This window comes from Hoplias malabaricus, chromosome 4 (assembly GCF_029633855.1).
Source record: "Hoplias malabaricus isolate fHopMal1 chromosome 4, fHopMal1.hap1, whole genome shotgun sequence".
NCBI lineage: Eukaryota > Metazoa > Chordata > Actinopteri > Characiformes > Erythrinidae > Hoplias > Hoplias malabaricus.
Window position 1 is genome coordinate 65217789 of NC_089803.1, and position 18063 is coordinate 65235851.

Here is an 18063-nt window from a genome sequence, read left to right on the forward strand (position 1 = left end):
TATCGCACAGGCTGATAAGAAACACTTGTGTGCTGATTCATGATTGAATTCCAGGGTTTCAGAGGCAGGTAAATCACCTTTTGTGAAGGAGTCCTCAGAAATCAGTTCAGAACCCAGGCTTAAATAGACACATAACACTCAGCCATTAGCAGTGTTTGTAGCAATTTTGACCACTACTAAAACAAGGTGTATAACCAGAGCACATCAGAGAATGTAAGTGCAGTTAAAGGATAATATCAGATAATCTGCAAAAATGAAATTGAAAATTGCAGCTGAGCTGTGTGTCCAGCACTGACCTCTGTAATTATGACTGAACACATGGCGGTCTGTGGAGTCAGCTTCTTTGTGAGTGAATTCATTCAAAACATGCGTCTGCTTTTTCGTGAATGAAAAGTGAATGCGCTGCACAGGGTCAATGTCCCTATAAACAGTCTATCGACACTCTGAACTGCCATGTGACTTTCATGTGAGGGCTTTAATTTCAAAAGTGTTTGTGTCTGCGCAAGTACTAAATCCTAGGACGTCTTTATTTTACACATAAAATGTATCAGTTATTTATTTCAAGCCTAGAAGGGTACTGCTTATACATTATTCACTAATCACCATGAACCTAATTAAAATTAAATTACATGGTTTTTGTTGACTTTACTAAGAGAAAATATGTGAACACATCCTCTGCGGGGAGCTCAAGTATGGTTTTGTCTCTCAGCGTTAGATTTTATCGGTGTCGTAATGTTGGCTCCAGGCACATTTTATTGAGAAGTTTCTGTTTAGAAGAATCTTGGTAATAATTCCATCTGTTAGCTAGATCTCCCTCAGTCACAAGATGTTGCCAAGTCTAAAACGTGCTCCCACGGGGACAAGTGAATCCAGCTAACTCTTATTTTTCTCCCAACACAATGCCATCTGACAGCTGAACAGGTTTTGAGGAGAACATTAATGGTCCAATCATGTTTACAGGCAGCTGTCTTGACATTAGTTGTGCTGGACTGTGGTTTGGGAGCAGTCCAGGGTTGGGGGCTCTGCTTAAGTGTACCTCAATCATCATGGACTATTCTGTTGACTATTCTCAGTCCAGCTGTGACAGTGAAGTGTTTAAGAACTCCAGCAGCACTGTTGTGTCTGATCCACTCATGCCAGTGAAATACACACTACCACACCACTAAAAGAAGTCTCAATATTATTGCTGAATGGTATATATTTAACCGATGCACTCTAATGACATAAATGGCACATACTCAGTTTTTAGTCAGAATCCCAAACAGAGTGTAAAAAAGGCTCAAGGACTGGTAATAAATAAAAAAGGAACCCATTTGGAACCCATATGGTTAATCCATTTGATCAGGCACCTTGATTTAATATGTTGTTGCTGCCTGAAGAAAATATTCATTCATTCATTATCTGTAAGTGCTTATCCAGTTCAGGGTCGCGGTGGGTCCAGAGCCTACCTGGAATCATTGGGCAGAAGGCGGGAATACACCCTGGAGGGGGCGCCAGTCCTTCACAGGGCAACACAGACACACACACACATTCACTCACATCTATGGACACTTTTTAGTCGCCAATCCATCTACCAACGTGTGTTTTTGGACTGTGGGAGGAAACCGGAGCAACCGGAGGAAACCCACGCAGACACAGGGAGAACACACCGCACTCCTCACAGAAAGTCACCCGGAGCGGGACTCGAACCCACAACCTCCAGGTCCCTGGAGCTGTGTGACTGCGACACCTACCTGCTGCACCACAGTGCCACCCTGAAGAAAATATATGTCACCATTTTTTATGATTTTAAGTCTTGCACGCAGGTGCTGTCCTTCAGATTGAGTGAAAATTTCATGATGAATGAACCAATAGAAATGCTCCAAAATTACTTTTTACATTGACTTCCATTGAAAGTTAAGAGTTTTTTTCCCCCTCCTCCTATAATATTGATGTTTTTGTCTTTGAGCAGCAACAATATGTGGAAAGGATAAAAGCTGTAACAATTAAAGTCATGGCAAATGTCAGATCTGTTCAAGACAGAGTTATAAATGTGTCGACATGCTATTGTAGCCCAAATGGTTCACAGAGGTTGTTTTCTGTTACTTTTCCAGTATTGTCTGTCCTGTTTTAACTATATAATATATATTATTGCCTTGGAAGCTGCATCAATGAAAAATTCTTATGACACTACAGCAAACACAAACCAAATCTAGACAAAAAATTTCTGAGTTGTAGCAGCTGTAAGGGTGTGCATCATGTCAGCTCACTGGTCTCTTTTCCCACACATGGTGTTACACGTGAAGCATTGTTTCTGTGCACGTGATGGGGAAGTAAAGAATGTTTTCAGCAGCCTTGCCTAATGTCTGTATTCTATTAACCCTACACTGAACCAATGAAAAGCATAATCAACAGGATGTTTGCATTTGCCTTAAGGAGGAGTATATTTGCAGAATACCTACAGGTGTAACAAAGTTAAGGAGGTGTAGATAAGGACAAACTCCTGTGTTTAGGGGTGTGTTTAATGCTGCGTTCAGGTGCAAATTGAGAAAGCTGACATCTCTCCATTCAAATGCTTGATGAAAGATAAGCCACCACTTGAAAAAAAAGCAAAGAGGTGTGTAAAATTCTTACAAAGTAAGTATATCCTTTGTTATACAAATATAAAACTAATAATATTTTATTTATTTTAAATGATCACCAGGTTTCAGATTATTTTTGGTGAGAGTTCCCCACTTGTAAATACAAACATGTCAAATGTGTGACTGCAGTTTACAAGTCTAACAATTGATATTTCAGTTTCCAACATCACTTTCCAAAAATTTTCAAAAATTCTGTACGCAAAATGAAATCAAGGTGGAAGATATATATATATATATCTTCTTTACCCTTAGTTCACTCAGAAGCATATATTTGTACACGATACATTTTTGGAACATTTAAACCTTTCACTCACTCACACTCTTACTCACACAGATCTAACAAAATGCTCCACCAGGGGGCGATATATTGTGTTTGAATCACTGATCCAGTGTGTCCTGCCTTTTTAGATTTTCAACAACTGTTGCGAATTTACACTTTCCAAGCAATTTATTCAGCGGCAGTATGACTCCGCCCCCAGCAAAATATTATAGAAGAGGTGGAGCTAAAGATGGTAACACCGTCTCCATTTGCAGCTGTTTGGGTTTCTTGGCTGTGGAGGGTTATCAGGACGTGTTAAACCGCGTTTAGATGTTAGGCTCATGAGGTAGAAAGACAGAAATGAGGTAGTCAAAAAGAGGCAGGACAGTGCTGCACAAAGCCCACATTTCCTTCCCCTCACGTAACGCCGGGGACTGGGTGTGCTGCTGCTGCTGCTGCTGCTGCTGAGAAGAGAGGAGAAGTTAAACCTCAACATGGAACTGTTCTGCGACGAAAAAACAACGACCACCATCAGAGCGAGAAGAGACCCCAGTATTTTCTGCAATGACCGAGTCCTCCAGAGCCTGCTGACAGTAGAAGACAAGTTTCTCCCGCAGGCCCCTTATTTCTCACGAGTTCAGAAGGACATTCAGCCTTTCATGAGGCGGATAGTTGCCACTTGGATGTTGGAGGTTTGTAGCCACAGCTCAATTCTGGTCTTTCACACTTTTTTTTGGCCCGAGACTCTTCACTTCTGGCGTTTGTTTAATAAATATTAAAACGTATAGCCATTTATCACTCTAAGCCACAAAGTGTAGATTTGACATTGTCAGTGCCAAGGTTGGCATCATAAAATGCAGTACATTTAATTAAATGAAGCTTTAAATGTACGCATATGACAGAATAATTACTGTAATAATAACAACTGCAAATAACTACTAATTATTTAGAGAGCAAGCCTCGTTTAAAAATAAACGGTCGTTTTGGTAGAGCGTTTTATAAATCCAAAAACATAAATACACTGCATGAATAGGGAAAATTAAATGAAAAAAAATGTGGAAAAAAAAAAAGAGTCGAAATGTGAGAGGCGTCGGAGCATAAGGGGTATGCTATGTTTTTTCTCTCCCTGCTAGCTCTTGAAGTGTAAGCTATGTGTGATTATAAGAGGATTTATGCCCACAAAACAAAACTACTCAAACATTCCTCTCAACCTCGATAGTGTTTGCAAAGAGGGGACTATGAGCTTTATTTACATGTGAATTTCGTGTACTTTCACCCTACAGAATAATTATTGTGATTTTTTTAAAAATCTTTATTAGCCAGTGTGCAGTTGCTAGCACAAACATCCGATATTAAACTAAAAGTTTTCTTTGTAAAGAGCACAATAGCAGCAGAGGCGAACGAATAAAGTTTATTTAAGGCTTTATACAGCTTTCCAAGGAGTTGTCATTAACGTATTTTATCGTTAAAACGTTTTTAAACCTGACGAATCACTTAACCGCGGCTGCGTGGGCGTATTTATCCCCCGTTGGCTGCATAACTTCCTATTTCGAGTCGTAAATGAATGAATGTAAGAGATATTTTTTTTAACTGAGGGTTTTCTGTCTCTCACTCAAGGAAAGCGTTTTGCAGAGGTGAATCTTTATTTTTTACGCATAGAAATGAGTGGTAATGGACATTTGGTAAAGATTTAAGTAGCCTTTGTTGTGTAATTAAAAAAATACAATTTGGTTCCTTGCAGAACAATTTAATTAATGTTTTAAATCCATTTTATAACTGATTTTGAAGTTTAAAAAACCTCAATATAAAGACTTTTGTGGAATTGCGATACAGAAATTTTTTCACATTAATTTTTCAAATTTTTTAATCTCTTTTTACAGAATTAGAAAACAATTCTTTAAAGAGCATAAGCATTTATTATATAGCATTGCTCAAAGAACCATTTGTGGTGCATTTTTCCGTGGATATATTGTACATTCCTCTTTGACAGACCTCATTTTCCCTATTCCAAAGGTTTGTGAGGAAGAGAAGTGTGATGAAGAAGTTTTCCCTTTGGCTATCAACTACCTGGACAGGTTTCTCGCAGCAGTGCCCACAAAAAAGAGCTATTTACAGCTCCTGGGGGCTGTGTGCCTCTTCCTGGCATCCAAGTTAAAATCCTCTCAGCCATTATCTGCAAAGAAACTCTGTTTATACACAGACAACTCCATCACATCTCAAGAGTTGCTGGTAAGATTTGAGACATTCTTTAGTTTCTTATTAACTTCAAATCCTTTTTATATTTGTTCATTATTTGTCTACTTTATTTATGTAATGAATTGTACATTCATCATTTTGCTCTTGAGAATTAAACAGTGTGAGTAGATATCTCCAAGATGTCTTGCACAGTAATGCATGTTCTATTTAAATTCATCCTAATGAAATTCACATGAAGATTTAAGACCATGGCCAATGTGATCCAACCAGGCATACAGGCATAAGCCACACCCCTCCCATGGGGCTGGGCTTGATTTTCAGTCACAGCTACCTCTATAGTACAAAGATACAAGTTCACAACTGAAACCTCAGTTCTCTGCATCAGAACTGAAGTATCTCATTATGGGAAACCCCCTCTGTGTGACCTACCATGGAAGCGGAGATGAAAAAATGGCCACCCCCTGAATAACTGAGCAGCTCCCCAGCCAGCAGTTTTCAAGCATGCATGTTTCCCTATGAAATGGAAGGAGGGACAATTGGCAGCGGTGGGTCCAGGGTTTCAGCCAGTAGGGCTTTGTAAGTCCTATAAGTTGTGAGGTGGGGACTTCATGTACTGAACTTATTCTATGTTCCACAGACGCTTAATTGGACTGAGATCTAGGGCATTTGGAGGCCAAGTTAACAACTTTTTCATGTTCCTCAAAACATTCCTGAAGAGTGTTTGCAGAGTGGCAGTACGCATTATCCTGTTGAAATAGGACATTGTCACTAGGGAGTATTTTTGTCATGAAGGAGTATACTTGGTCTGCAGCAGTAAAATCCACATGAATGACAAGATGCAAGGTTTCCTAGCAGCACATAATCAAGAGCATCAGACTGCCTCTGTTAGCTTGCCTTCTTCCCATAATGCATCCTGGCACCATCTCTTCCAACTTTTTCCATTTCTTCAAGGTCCAGTTCTGATATTCACAATGCTAAAATACATGCTTTTGCTGGTGGACAGGGGTCAGTTTGCTCTGCAGATACATAGCCACATACAGAGCAAGTTGCAGTGCTCTGTGTGTTGTGATGCTTTCTTTTTTCATCAGAGCCAGCATTAGTTTTCAAGATATTTGTACTACAGTAGTTCTTTTGTGAGATTGGACCAGGCAGACTAGACTTCACTTCTCACATGAATCAATAAACCTCTGATGCTCATGGCCCTTTCTGTGGTTCACCAATTGTCGTTCTATAGACTTCTTGGTAGGTGCTACACCCTGCATACTGAGAGCAACCTAACAGATGTGTCGCTTTGGAGATTCTGTGACAAACTTATCTAGCTTTCACCATTTGGCCTTTGTCAAAGTTTAATTCAAATTTAGCAAATTAATACAACCCCTTTTGCTTGCATTTTGTATTCACACTGAGCCTGTATAACTGTGATGTGGTTAAACTGGAGGTGGTTCATACTGAGTTCACAATTGGCCCAACCATTAAAGGTTTTGCTTAATCATAGTAATCACTAATTCACAGATACTGACGAAACCAAATGATAGATCAGTGTTGTCTACCAAGTGATATATTTGTCTTTACTGTAATAAATTAAACACTTAGGAAATCCAGCGGTTATTGTATTCTATTTGAATATAGCCCATCATTTGAAATTTCATTGACCAGAAACATCTAAAGAAAATACATAGCTGTTCACACAATCAACAGTATTAAACCCATACATTTCTGTTTTAAATGAGATCATGGTAGTATTTCCTTGAGGTTTGTCTATTTTCAAACACAGTAATTGGTTAAACCTGTTATACCAATCATATATTTAATTGTTCCAAAGAAGGCAAATGCATCATAACTGTTTATCACTTGTATTATTAACATAAGCTGATTAGCTTGTTACTAATAATGCTCACAGTCAGAGTTGTTCATGCGTTATTTATCAATTTGTAGTTAGAACATGCCAGTCTCAAGAGCTTAACTTAATAAAGTCTTTTATTTTAATTTAAATGTACACTTTTTCATTCTAGTCATTCCCATTAGCAGATTTAAGGGCACAGTTCCTGGCCCAGCTAATCCTAGATAGACATAGCAAAGTTAACCAAATGTCATCAGATGAATTGTTTATGTAGAATTAAATGGCTAAGATGTAGTTTCGGCACAGCACGTGGTCCAACGGGTCCTGGGTGCTGGGGTTGTGAGCTAGAGCCCCGTCTCAGGTGACTGTCTGTGAGGAGCTTGGGGTGTTCTCCCAGTGTCACACAAGTTAGTAGGGTGATTGGCCATGCCATATTGTTCATTAGTGTGAGGGTGCTCCTAGTGATTCTGGGTAAGCTTTGGACCCACTGCAACCCTGAACTGGATAAGCGGTTGCAGACAGTGAACAAATGAATGAATTTATTTTTGGGCATCGGCAGTTGAACAATATAAACTGATGTAATGTTGTGAGTCCCCTGAAATTTTGTATAGCAAACAACAATACAACATTTTAGTTTTTATTGCAAACAACAATACAACAATCGATTTGACATGGAACTACAGCTTACTCTATAAATGTATAACCTATAATTCAGCATTTTAACATCTTGTGGTTAATTCTACCATGTATGGATCATTTTATTACACTGGAGCTTTTCGTGCAAAGAGGAAAACATCTTTTTGTCTCTGTTTGTTGCTGAGATATCAAGTGGAGCATGAAACTGTGCAATGTCAGTATGGTGTGTGGGTAAAGTGAAACAGTGGAAAACTCGGAGGCTGACTCAGTTAGCCCCAGTATTCTGCCAAATCTGAAAGGCTCTCTCCTCCACTCATCTCAGAATTGTTACAGCTCTTTCTTTGTATGATGTCCTCATTCTTCTGGGTTGAATAGAGAGCATTTACCCTCCTTTCTTAGACAGGTTTGGAATGCGATTCATAGGACACCCTGAAGAGATCTGTTGTCTGCTTTCTCTAGGCTGTTTGGATCCAGTTGCCCCTCCCCAAAGGTTGCACCATAGGCAAAGTCTCATAAAAACATGAAAATGTGAAGAGTAGAAGGATAGACTTGTTGACAGTGGTGACAGGTGCCATGAAAAGTTCATCAGGCTACAGACTAATCCAGGCTTCTGGGTCCATTATGGTCCACTACATTTTGAAGATAACGCTAGCAATATTCAATAGTAATAATGTTACCTTATGAGTTAAATTGGGTGAGAATGATGTGCTGTGCTATATGCTATGGCTTGTGAAGTCTTACAAAAATAGCAATTCCCTTCTTTCCTTTAATTTCAAAATGGAGAAGGGGTACAAAACTATTAAGTGCCCCTGCCAAAATCCTTGTATGAAGAAACAGTTAAATGAAGAAAAGGTAAACAATGGAGTTAAGAGCACTTATTTACAGATAGCTTAAGCTAGGTTTTAAAGAGTAAAACTGAAATCTATGCTCATAGATCCCAGGTGAACAGGCTCAACACACTTCTGGAGCTTTCAATATGAGCAGTGCCCCAATTTATCACTAAAAGACATAAAACTGATGGTAAGATATAGGGAAAAAGCTCAGTAATTTAATGTATTTATCAGGTCTTTAGCAGTCATGTGTTAGCACTGTGGCCTGGAGAATATCAGATGCTTTGAGATCACTTTAGATCATTTCCTGTTAGCTCTATCCTTTCATCGCCATCGCCTCATATTGTCCAGGACAGGTTTTACAAACAAGCGGCTGCTTAATGCAGTGGTGTCCCTGTCAGCAGATCTAAATGTATATGAAGGACTGTGGAATTAAATGTTCAAAAGCCAGGTGACTCATTATAACTGCCTGAGACCCTGGATTCTACCTATAACATCATAAATGTTTTGTTTATTTGATGTGGAGTAGAGATCAAAATTTGGCACGGTGGCGCAGCTGGTAGCGTCACAGTCTCACTGCTCCAGGGACCTGGAGGTTGTGGGTTCGATTCCTGCTCCGGGTGACTGTTTGGTGTGTTCTCCCCGTGTCTGTGTGGGTTTCGTCCGGGTGCTCCGATTTCCTCCCACGGTCCAAAAACATACGTTGGTAGATGGATTGGCAACTCAAAAGTGTCCGTAGGTGTGAATGTGTGTGTGTTGCCCTGTGAAGAACTGGCGCCCCCTCCAGGGTGTATTCCCACCTTGCACCCAATGATTCCAGGTAGGTTCTGGACCCACTACGACCCTGACCTGGATAAGTGGTTACAGATAATGAATGAAAGAACAGAAGGGATATAGATTCATACTTTAAAAATATTCTAATAATATTCAATATCAATATACAGAAAGGTGTGATCAAAGCAAGAAAAAGCTTGGGATTCTGGCACCTGCTGCTAATTTCCTTAATTACCCGTCAAACCCTGTTCACCTGGGAACTTGTAATCATTTTGCAAGATTGGAAGCAGCCTCAAAGTGATTGAAACCGTGTGACAGCAGATTGTTCGGATGAAGTTCAAAGGGATGACACTTACAGCCATTTCCAGAGAAGTTGGGTGTTCCAAGAGCATGGTTTAGAACATGCTGATGTTTTACAATGACTCTAATTCACTAATTGCAAGGATCCTACAGTTATTTCATTTCTATAAGTCTGACACAACTTTCAAATTTCATATTTAAATATTTTTATCAAGTGGTGAACAGTGATGGACTGGCACCTTCTCCATAGTGTGTAGCAGAAAGAGAAATATTTGTAAGGATCATTCAAACTGTTAGTAGTAGGATACCATTTGTAATAGCGGTAAAAGCTCTAGGAACATTAAAGAATCAAATTTAAAGTGCTGCTTAGCTATGGGGTCAGCTGTGGCCCTGGAAGGTAAGTTGGATGTGGGGGGGATGAAGGAACAGTGTTGTTTCCTCCTTCAAAACATCCATGGCTGAAGTGTTTTGGCGGAACCCCCAAATGTTACCCCGGCGCTGGGATGACTGCCTGTCACTCCGAGTATGTGTGGAAGACACATTTCTACAATGGCAAATACATGCATGTTTATGTTTTTAAATATATCATTCTAGGAATCGTGGCCACCAAACTTGCAATGTTTAATTCTGCTTTCACACATATCATCAATTTTAATGTGTTATATCAGCATCATCAAGCCACCACACTGTGGTAGCTAGCACTGTTGTGCTGCTGCACAAGGTGTTACACCAAAAGAAGATGCGTGTTTCTCCAAATTCAAGTGAAGATTATCTGTGCGTTTTAGAATATGTTAAGAAGCAGCTGTAAATTCAAAGCCAGATGGATATATTGTGTATTTCGCATTATATAGATTTGTGGGGGTTTTTCCCTGCATTTACTGCATACAATCACATACAAAGGCCTTCCAGTGTAGTATGCACTTAACACATTTTTGTCATCCACATACTCTAAAATTAGTCTATATATTAGCTGATTTTCCTCCACTTCAAACTTATGGCTTAGAAGCCAGGAAGTGATGCATTTGCACTCTTGCTTTATAAATGCTGTAGATGCAAGAAATGTATGTAGGACAGATATTTCTCCCCATTGTCTATTTTCATTATGACCTATCAATGCACTTTCCGAGTATATGAGCTTCTGTACTGATATTATCTTAGTGATTCCTACTTTATAGAACAGTCGAAGATGGTGCCTAAGCGGGTTTGAATGTCCACTTGCACATTCCCTGAAAAGTTACAGGAAAGGTTTTACAGTAAGCGGGTGGTGAGGGTCCCTTTCTGTGGCTGTCAATACTTCCTCACTTTAAAGAAGAAGAGGAAGTTGCCACTCTGCCACTTTTTTTCCACTTTGCACATGAGCTGCAAGCAGTTTCTCGGAATGCAATTGCAGAAACACTGCTCCAGGAAGGAAGTGAGTGCATGATTTGAGGGTGGGTGGGGGGTGGGTTGGTTTGGTGGTTACAATTAGAATGAAATGGCTTGTGAATAACGTCATGGCAACAACATTCCTCATTTGCTTATATTGAGATTCTGTTCTTGGTTCTTGTTCTTGGTTGTTGGATGTGGACATCATGAGATTGCCCACAAAAGGGAGCAATGTAGGCTTCAGCTAAAAGTGAAAAGAGTTTCTGATTGGCATGAAGTGCATTCTTTTGCAGTCGTGAAAAATTATCATAAAAAGGATCCAAAAGGAGTCATTTTTTGGATCTTAATAAATAAAATTAAAAAAACACCTCTAACATAATGCTATTTCCCACGATTATGCCAATGCACAGTAATGCTTTTTCCAACTCTAAAATAATGCTAGCACACTGGGATTTATAATAGTATATTATGCTCTGACTAAGTGCTTGTGCAAATTTACATTGCCTGTCCTAGATTAACCTTTAAACTTAAAATGTCACTTACAAGTTTGAGGCAGTTAATCTATTTTGGAAGGCTCATGAAGACCTAAAAAACATTCATTCATTCATTCATTATCTGTAACTGCTTATCCAGTTTAGGGTCACGGTGGATACAGAGCCTACCTGGAATCATTGGGCGCAAGGCAGGAATACACCCTGGAGGGGGCGCCAGTCCTTCACAGGGCAACACAGACACACACATTCACTCACACCTACAGACACATTTGAGTCGCCTACCAACGTGTGTTTTGGAGGAAACCGGAGCACCTGGTGGAAACCCACGCAGACACGGGGAGAACACACAAACTCCTCACAGACAGTCACCCGGAGCGGGAATCAATCCCCCACAACTTCCAGGTCCCTGGAGCTGTGTGACTGCGACACTACCTGCTGATGATTCTGACTTTGCTGTTGATCGAGATCTTAACCCTTATTTCCCCCACAAAAATACTTGCAGCATTTATAACAATCATCATTAATCTTTGGAAATAAAATGAACAAGTAATTATTGTTTAATTAATGTTTACGCCTTTTCAGACGACATATGAAGCCCCAGTTTCCCACTATTTTGGTGTAGATATAATTGTTCCTTGACATACCTAGTGTACTAGAGCAACTAGAAAACATATAAAACCCCAACTAATTTTTAAAGTATATAATCTGTTTGTTACAGAACATGAGTTATCTATATCTGCTATCATTCTTTCATTCATTTATTCATTGAACTGCTTATCCAGTTCAGAGTCGCGGTGGGTCCAGAGCCTACCCAGAATCATTGGCCGCAAAAGAAGAACACACCCTGAAGGGGGCGCCAGTAATTCACTGGATGACACACACACACACACATTCACTCACACCTATGGATACTTTTGAGTTGCCAATCCACCTATCAACGTGTGTTTTTGGACTGTGGGGGAAACCGGAGCACCTCCAGGTCCCTGGAGCTTTGTGATTGAGACGCTACCTGCAGCGCCACTGTGCCGCCTTTGTCTGCTATCACTCCATTAGTAATAATAGTAATTATGTTAAGTATTATTATTATATAATGGCACGGTGGCGCAGCAGGTAGTGTCGCAGTCACACAGCTGCAGGGACCTGAAGGTTGTGGGTTCGATTCTCGATTACTCTGTGCGGAGTTTGGTGTGTTCTCCCTGTGTCTGCGTGGGTTTCCTCCGGGTGACTGTCTGTGAGGAGTGTGGTGTGTTCTCCCCGTGTCCATGTGGGTTTCCTCTGGGTGACTGTTTGTGTGGTGTGTTCTCTCTGTGTCTGCGTGGGTTTCCTCCGGGTGCTCTGGTTTCCTCCCACAGTCCAAAAACACATGGTGGATTGGTGACTCAAAAGTGTGAGTGAATGTGTGAGTGTGTGTTGCCCTGTGTTGCCCTGTGAAGGACTGGTGCCCCCTCCAGGGTGTATTCCCACCTTGCACCCAATGATTCCAGGTAGACTCTGAACCCACTGTGACCCTGAACTGGATAAGGGTTACAGATAATGAATGAATATTATTAATATTATTGTATGTTTATTCATATAGTGTCTTTCTCCTTGATAATAACTTATCTCTCTGTTTTGTTTTTCTCTTCTTTCTTCTTATCTGCTTTTGTCTTTCTCTGCAGAAATGGGAGCTGTTGGTTCTGGGGAAATTGAAGTGGAACATGGCAGCTGTTACTCCACATGATTTTATAGAACATATACTTGGCAAGCTACCCTTACCTGAGGATAGACTGACGCTGATTCGTAAACATACTCAGACATTCATCGCCCTTTGTGCTACAGGTAAAACAAGCATGATTTCACAAACACGTACTGATTTAGAGCTGAGCAGTATAACCAAAATAGGTTAGATGTAAACTGAAGGTTTATTCAATTAAAATTAACAAATATAAATATTTTGAGCTTTAGAGGAAAATATCGAGATATAAATCAGCATTTTAAGTTGGCTAGCACTAATAATGATACACTGATGTGCAGATCTGTATCTGAATATGCAGGGTATTTACTTTTATTTTTTGGAAGTGTTGCATCTATAAAGGAGTGAAGCGAAATGACTACTACACTGGAAGTCAGTGTTTCTGATATTGATGGATCAGATGTCTCTGATTCCTGCCTCTTGTACTGATCCTCTTTTAAATAAAGGGCCACCAAATCTAGTGTCAATTACTACCTGAAGGTCTCCATACATTTGTCTCACTAGATGCATTAAAAATTAGATTTCCTTTTTGCAGCATGTTGCAGTCAGGGGACATAGACATTAACTTTTTCTTCACTGTCAGTCCTGTGTTTTAAATGGTTTAAACAATCGGAATCTCTCGCCTACGCAGCAGTGCTATCTGCAAAATATTGTCTATACATATTTTGTATATTGTCTATAATATTGTGTATATAAAAGTGTTAATAAATCTGGGCCCAGGAATCTTTGCATTATAAAGTTTCACTGTATGCATGCACTCAATGAGTGACCAAGTCTGTAGTTTTTGGTGTTCTCTTATCTTATTTCTGTTTCAGTGGGAATATTTTTCTCCTTTGGGTGTGTTTCTGCAGCACTGTGTCTATTCATAAGGCCCATAAACTGAGCATGAGTTGGCCACAGAAAAGAGCCCGTCGCTGGTTTGGGAGTAAATGTAAATGTTTGGGGTTTTCTTTTCGTGTTTGGATATGTAGTTCTCATGGCATGAGAGGCAGCCCGTTGCACAGCTGGTCTACTCCCTGTGTGTTTATCCAAGCCTGTCCGTCGCATGCTCTGCTGCATCTGAAAAAAGCAACACAGCCAGCCGGGAGAGCCGCTAATGAAAGTCTTCCAGGGCAGAGTACTGTCATTTCCTCTCCAAGCTATAGGCAGCCTGATGCAGTGCAGACCGGTGAATTGGTTTTCTTGCTTTGATTTCTGCTTTGCTTACAAGGTCTTTTGGTTTTTATCTCACCACAGCTAAGGTAATCTGTCCCGATCCAAAGGAGGATGGATTTCCTCTGTGAGCTTTTAAGATTTCTTTTTCTTCCCTGTTAAACAAGGTCTTCTTGGGTATCAAGACCTACACTTGGCCACAAGTAAGATGTAGGAATGACAACAATACACTGCAGAAGATGCTATTTCATTGGCCTATAAGCTCTCTGCCCACATATACATTCATTTCAAAGCAACTGTAGCTAGACTGCACAAGATTTACAGGGCAAAAATCTAAATAAGGGCAGCAGAAATTGGATTTATAAAGCATAAATTCCAATTCATTCTATATTGACAAGTACTTGAAGTTGAGAATCAACTGTTTGTGAGAGTCAAGGTTAGCTATGGCAAATGTGAACTTTAAGGAATGCCTTCTGTTACTGCTTTAATGTCAGTTTATAAGGCAAGTATGTTGCCTTGAGCTACATCAGTAAAAACGAGCTGTTTAGTCAAGTGACAGAAAGAAATAGAGAGACAAATAGAGCCCACAGAGAGTCTCCATAAAATTGAGTCATGGATGATGTAATGTTTTTTCCAGTCTAGCAATCTGCTATGAAATAAAAAATTGTGAGCAGCATTAAGGCATGTACTTTGAATAAAATTGAACCCTTTAAATCCCGAGCGCCCTTAAGTGAGTGCACACCTTAATATTTCACTGATAGTGTGTATAGCTTCTATATTAATTTAATTTTAGTTACTGGTGAAGTTTGACTTTGGGTGTATTGTGGCTAGTAATGCTCTATAATAGTGTTTGAATAGTTTTAAAAGTAGGAACTGGCTTGTGTGGAAGAAGACATGATTAGCCAGTTCGTTCCCATCTGTGAGTCCCAGGCAGATGATGGGCTGAGGAGAGTCGTTCCTGAGGACTCTCTTTTCAAGAATGTGACAGGGTGGAGGAGGAAGGTGGACGAAGGCTACTTTCTCTGTTTTTGTAATCGCAGCTGCAGCTCAGACAGAGGGAAGTCAGCGAGCCCCAAAACACAACCTCCGTCCGGAGTACGAGAGTGTGTGAAAGTCAGGTTGAAGTTCTCAGGGCTTTGAACAAATTCAGACCAGATGTGAGAAGTGATGTAAAAGCTCCCTCCTACCCACCTCCCTCACTCAGCCTGGTTGCTATTAGTGCCTGCAGGGAACTTGTTGCTTTGCAGGTGAAATATGTTCATGTAGTCTGTCTCATGCTCTCTGCGGTCTTTTCTCCATCTCCCCTCCTCAGATCACAGCTTCGCGATGTTTCCTCCCTCTATGATAGCCACAGGGAGTGTTGGTGCAGCGGCCTGTGGACTGCAGTTGGACCGGATGGATAGCCGTGTCTGGGGGAACAGTCTGACCGAGCTGTTGGCCAAAATCACCCACATCGAAGTGGTGAGTGTGTTGCACCCAGCCTACAAATATTTACCTAAAGGTGGAATGATGGTGCAATGGTAGTCATGGCACGAACATGTGTGAGGGCGCAATGCTTTGCTTTGAGCAAATGCTGATAAGGTTATCATGTATCAGAATTAAACCCGTTAGTTCTAAGTCTAAAGTCAGTAAAGAAAAGTTAAAAACGGACATTCGGTACGGTAACTAAAATTTAAAAACTGGTAAATATGAATTTCTAATTTCTGTAAATTAGAAAACATTAATTCATGCGTAGTCTGTAAAGGCTTATCCAGGTCAGGGTCACGGTGGGTCTGGAGCCTACCCATGTTTTAAATGATGAAAATAGCCCAATACATCTGATTTGAGACCCAGTTTTGCCAGTTGGCTGAGGTCTGGCCTTGTTTCTAAACCAAGTGGACCAACTGCTAAATGCAAGAATCATAAAGCCATTTCTTTGCAGCTTATAAGTTGTGTCACAACAGAATATTTAGGCCTAGACCCCAGTGAAAAACCACTGTGATGTAAGTGTGTTCTGGAGAATGTTGGTGTTTCCACTGGTTGCACATTGAAGCTATTTACTCTTGATGAAGAGAACCTCCATAGTTTGGCTGCAGCCGCAGTCGGCATTAATGTGTGTGTGTGTGTGTTTGTGTGTATTTTTTAAGTGTTTGATGCTGTGTGTAGAACAGTATAAACTGCATCTTTGTGTGTTTATGTGTATTTTTTTTTTTTTTTGCTTTGCATGGTAGGATATGTGTGTGAGTGAGAGGGACAGAGAGGAATGTGTGCTTGAAGTTGCATTCTTGTGGTGGGATGAAGGTTCTTTCTCATGAATGTGGCTTATGGCTCACTACCCCTCAACCAGACACATGAATACTAGAATGTTAAGTTGCACAGCCAGGGGAGGGGGGGGTTTTGCACACACACACAGTCTTTCTCTCTGCCTTCACCTTTTCCATGTTGTTTTTTCTTTAAGAAAACTAGGACACTCTTCCATCTTAACTTTCCAAAAACCTGAATCTTGCTCTGTGGGCTCATCTCTCACTGGTAACAACCAGGAACCAATGAAATGCTGAAGCTTTTGGAGAGAGAGAGAGAGAGAGAGAGAGGAGAGAGAGAGGAGAGAGAGAGAGAGAGAGAGAGAGAGAGAGAGAGAGAGAGAGAGAGAGAGAGGAGAGAGAGAGAGAGAGAGATGAGAGAGGAGAGAGAGAGAGAGAGAGAGGAGAGAGAGAGAGAGAGAGAGAGAGAGATGAGAGAGAGAGAGAGAGAGAGAGAGAGAGAGAGAGAGAGGAGAGAGAGAGAGAGAGAGAGAGAGAGAGAGAGGAGAGAGAGAGAGAGAGAGAGAGAGAGAGAGAGAGAGAGAGATGAGAGAGAGAGAGAGAGAGAGAAAAATATGGGTTTTGAATCAGAAATATCACAGTAAATCATTCAAGGGGTACTGGACAGAGCCCTATTACTCCAGAGAACCCTTTCCATTACTCACTCCAGGGAATATATAGCTGCTCCAGTGTGTCTCATATCATATGTGTGTGTGCATGTGTTTCTAACAGTATCTCTTTGCTTCTGTTTGTCCCATGTCCTTATTGCAGGAATGTCTGAAATCATGTCAAGAGAAGATTGAGGCAGTTGCTGGCCAGCAGCCTCCGAGAAAGTCAGCAGCCGAAGCACAGGACGAGTGGAGTCACCAGCAAGGAGGCGGAGTCTCAGAGCCAGTCTTGCACACCCACAGACGTGCGCGACGTCAACTTATGATGTCTCTGCTTCCTCATTCCCCACCAGAGTCCTCAACCCTTAAAATGCAAGCTGAAAAGACATATTTAAACAATTTATTTAATTTCAGTGCTCACCGATCATCTGTTTTACCTTTTGAAATGCTTAGATCTCAAGTAGGATCAAGAATAACTGCCTAAAACTACAAGAGCTGAAAGAGGTTTCAGACTACGCATACATTTCTTTTGAATGACAAAAGAAAGAAATTATGCCTTAGGCTTGCATTTGTAATTATACTTGAAATTTAAACTACAGTTATCTTACAGAGAAGAATAGAAATGAAAATATATTTATATAATATAAGTATTTATATATAACAAATATAGAACATTGTTTTCGCATAGAAGTTGTATTATTTCTATAGTAATAATTATTATTTTATCTAATTATATTATGTGTAATATCACACTTACTAGTGTCACAGTGATTTTTTTTGTGACTATTTACAAATCTTTCCAAAGGAATGCGCACACTGCGTTTGAACGAACAGTAAAGCTGTACAAAACTGCCTAACTTCATGCCGGATTAGTCGGATTAGACGACACTGTGGCAGTTGCAGCGTCTGTGGTGTTGTATGATTGTTTGTTATGTGTACAAACAAAACAGAGATGTGTGGTCTGTAATGCTGAATCA

The 18063-nt window shown here is 40.4% G+C and overlaps 1 protein-coding gene across 1 annotated transcript; it reads left to right on the forward strand.

Moving 5' to 3' along the window:
* Positions 1 to 3094: 3094 nt before the first annotated feature.
* Positions 3095 to 17543, forward strand: ccnd2b (cyclin D2, b). Its single transcript, XM_066669098.1, is given in 6 exon segments — positions 3095 to 3572; positions 4894 to 5109; positions 12974 to 13133; positions 15512 to 15660; positions 17250 to 17288; positions 17290 to 17543. Coding segments are annotated over 6 exon segments (885 nt in total). The 5' UTR covers positions 3095 to 3374; the 3' UTR covers positions 17413 to 17543.
* Positions 17544 to 18063: the final 520 nt, after the last annotated feature.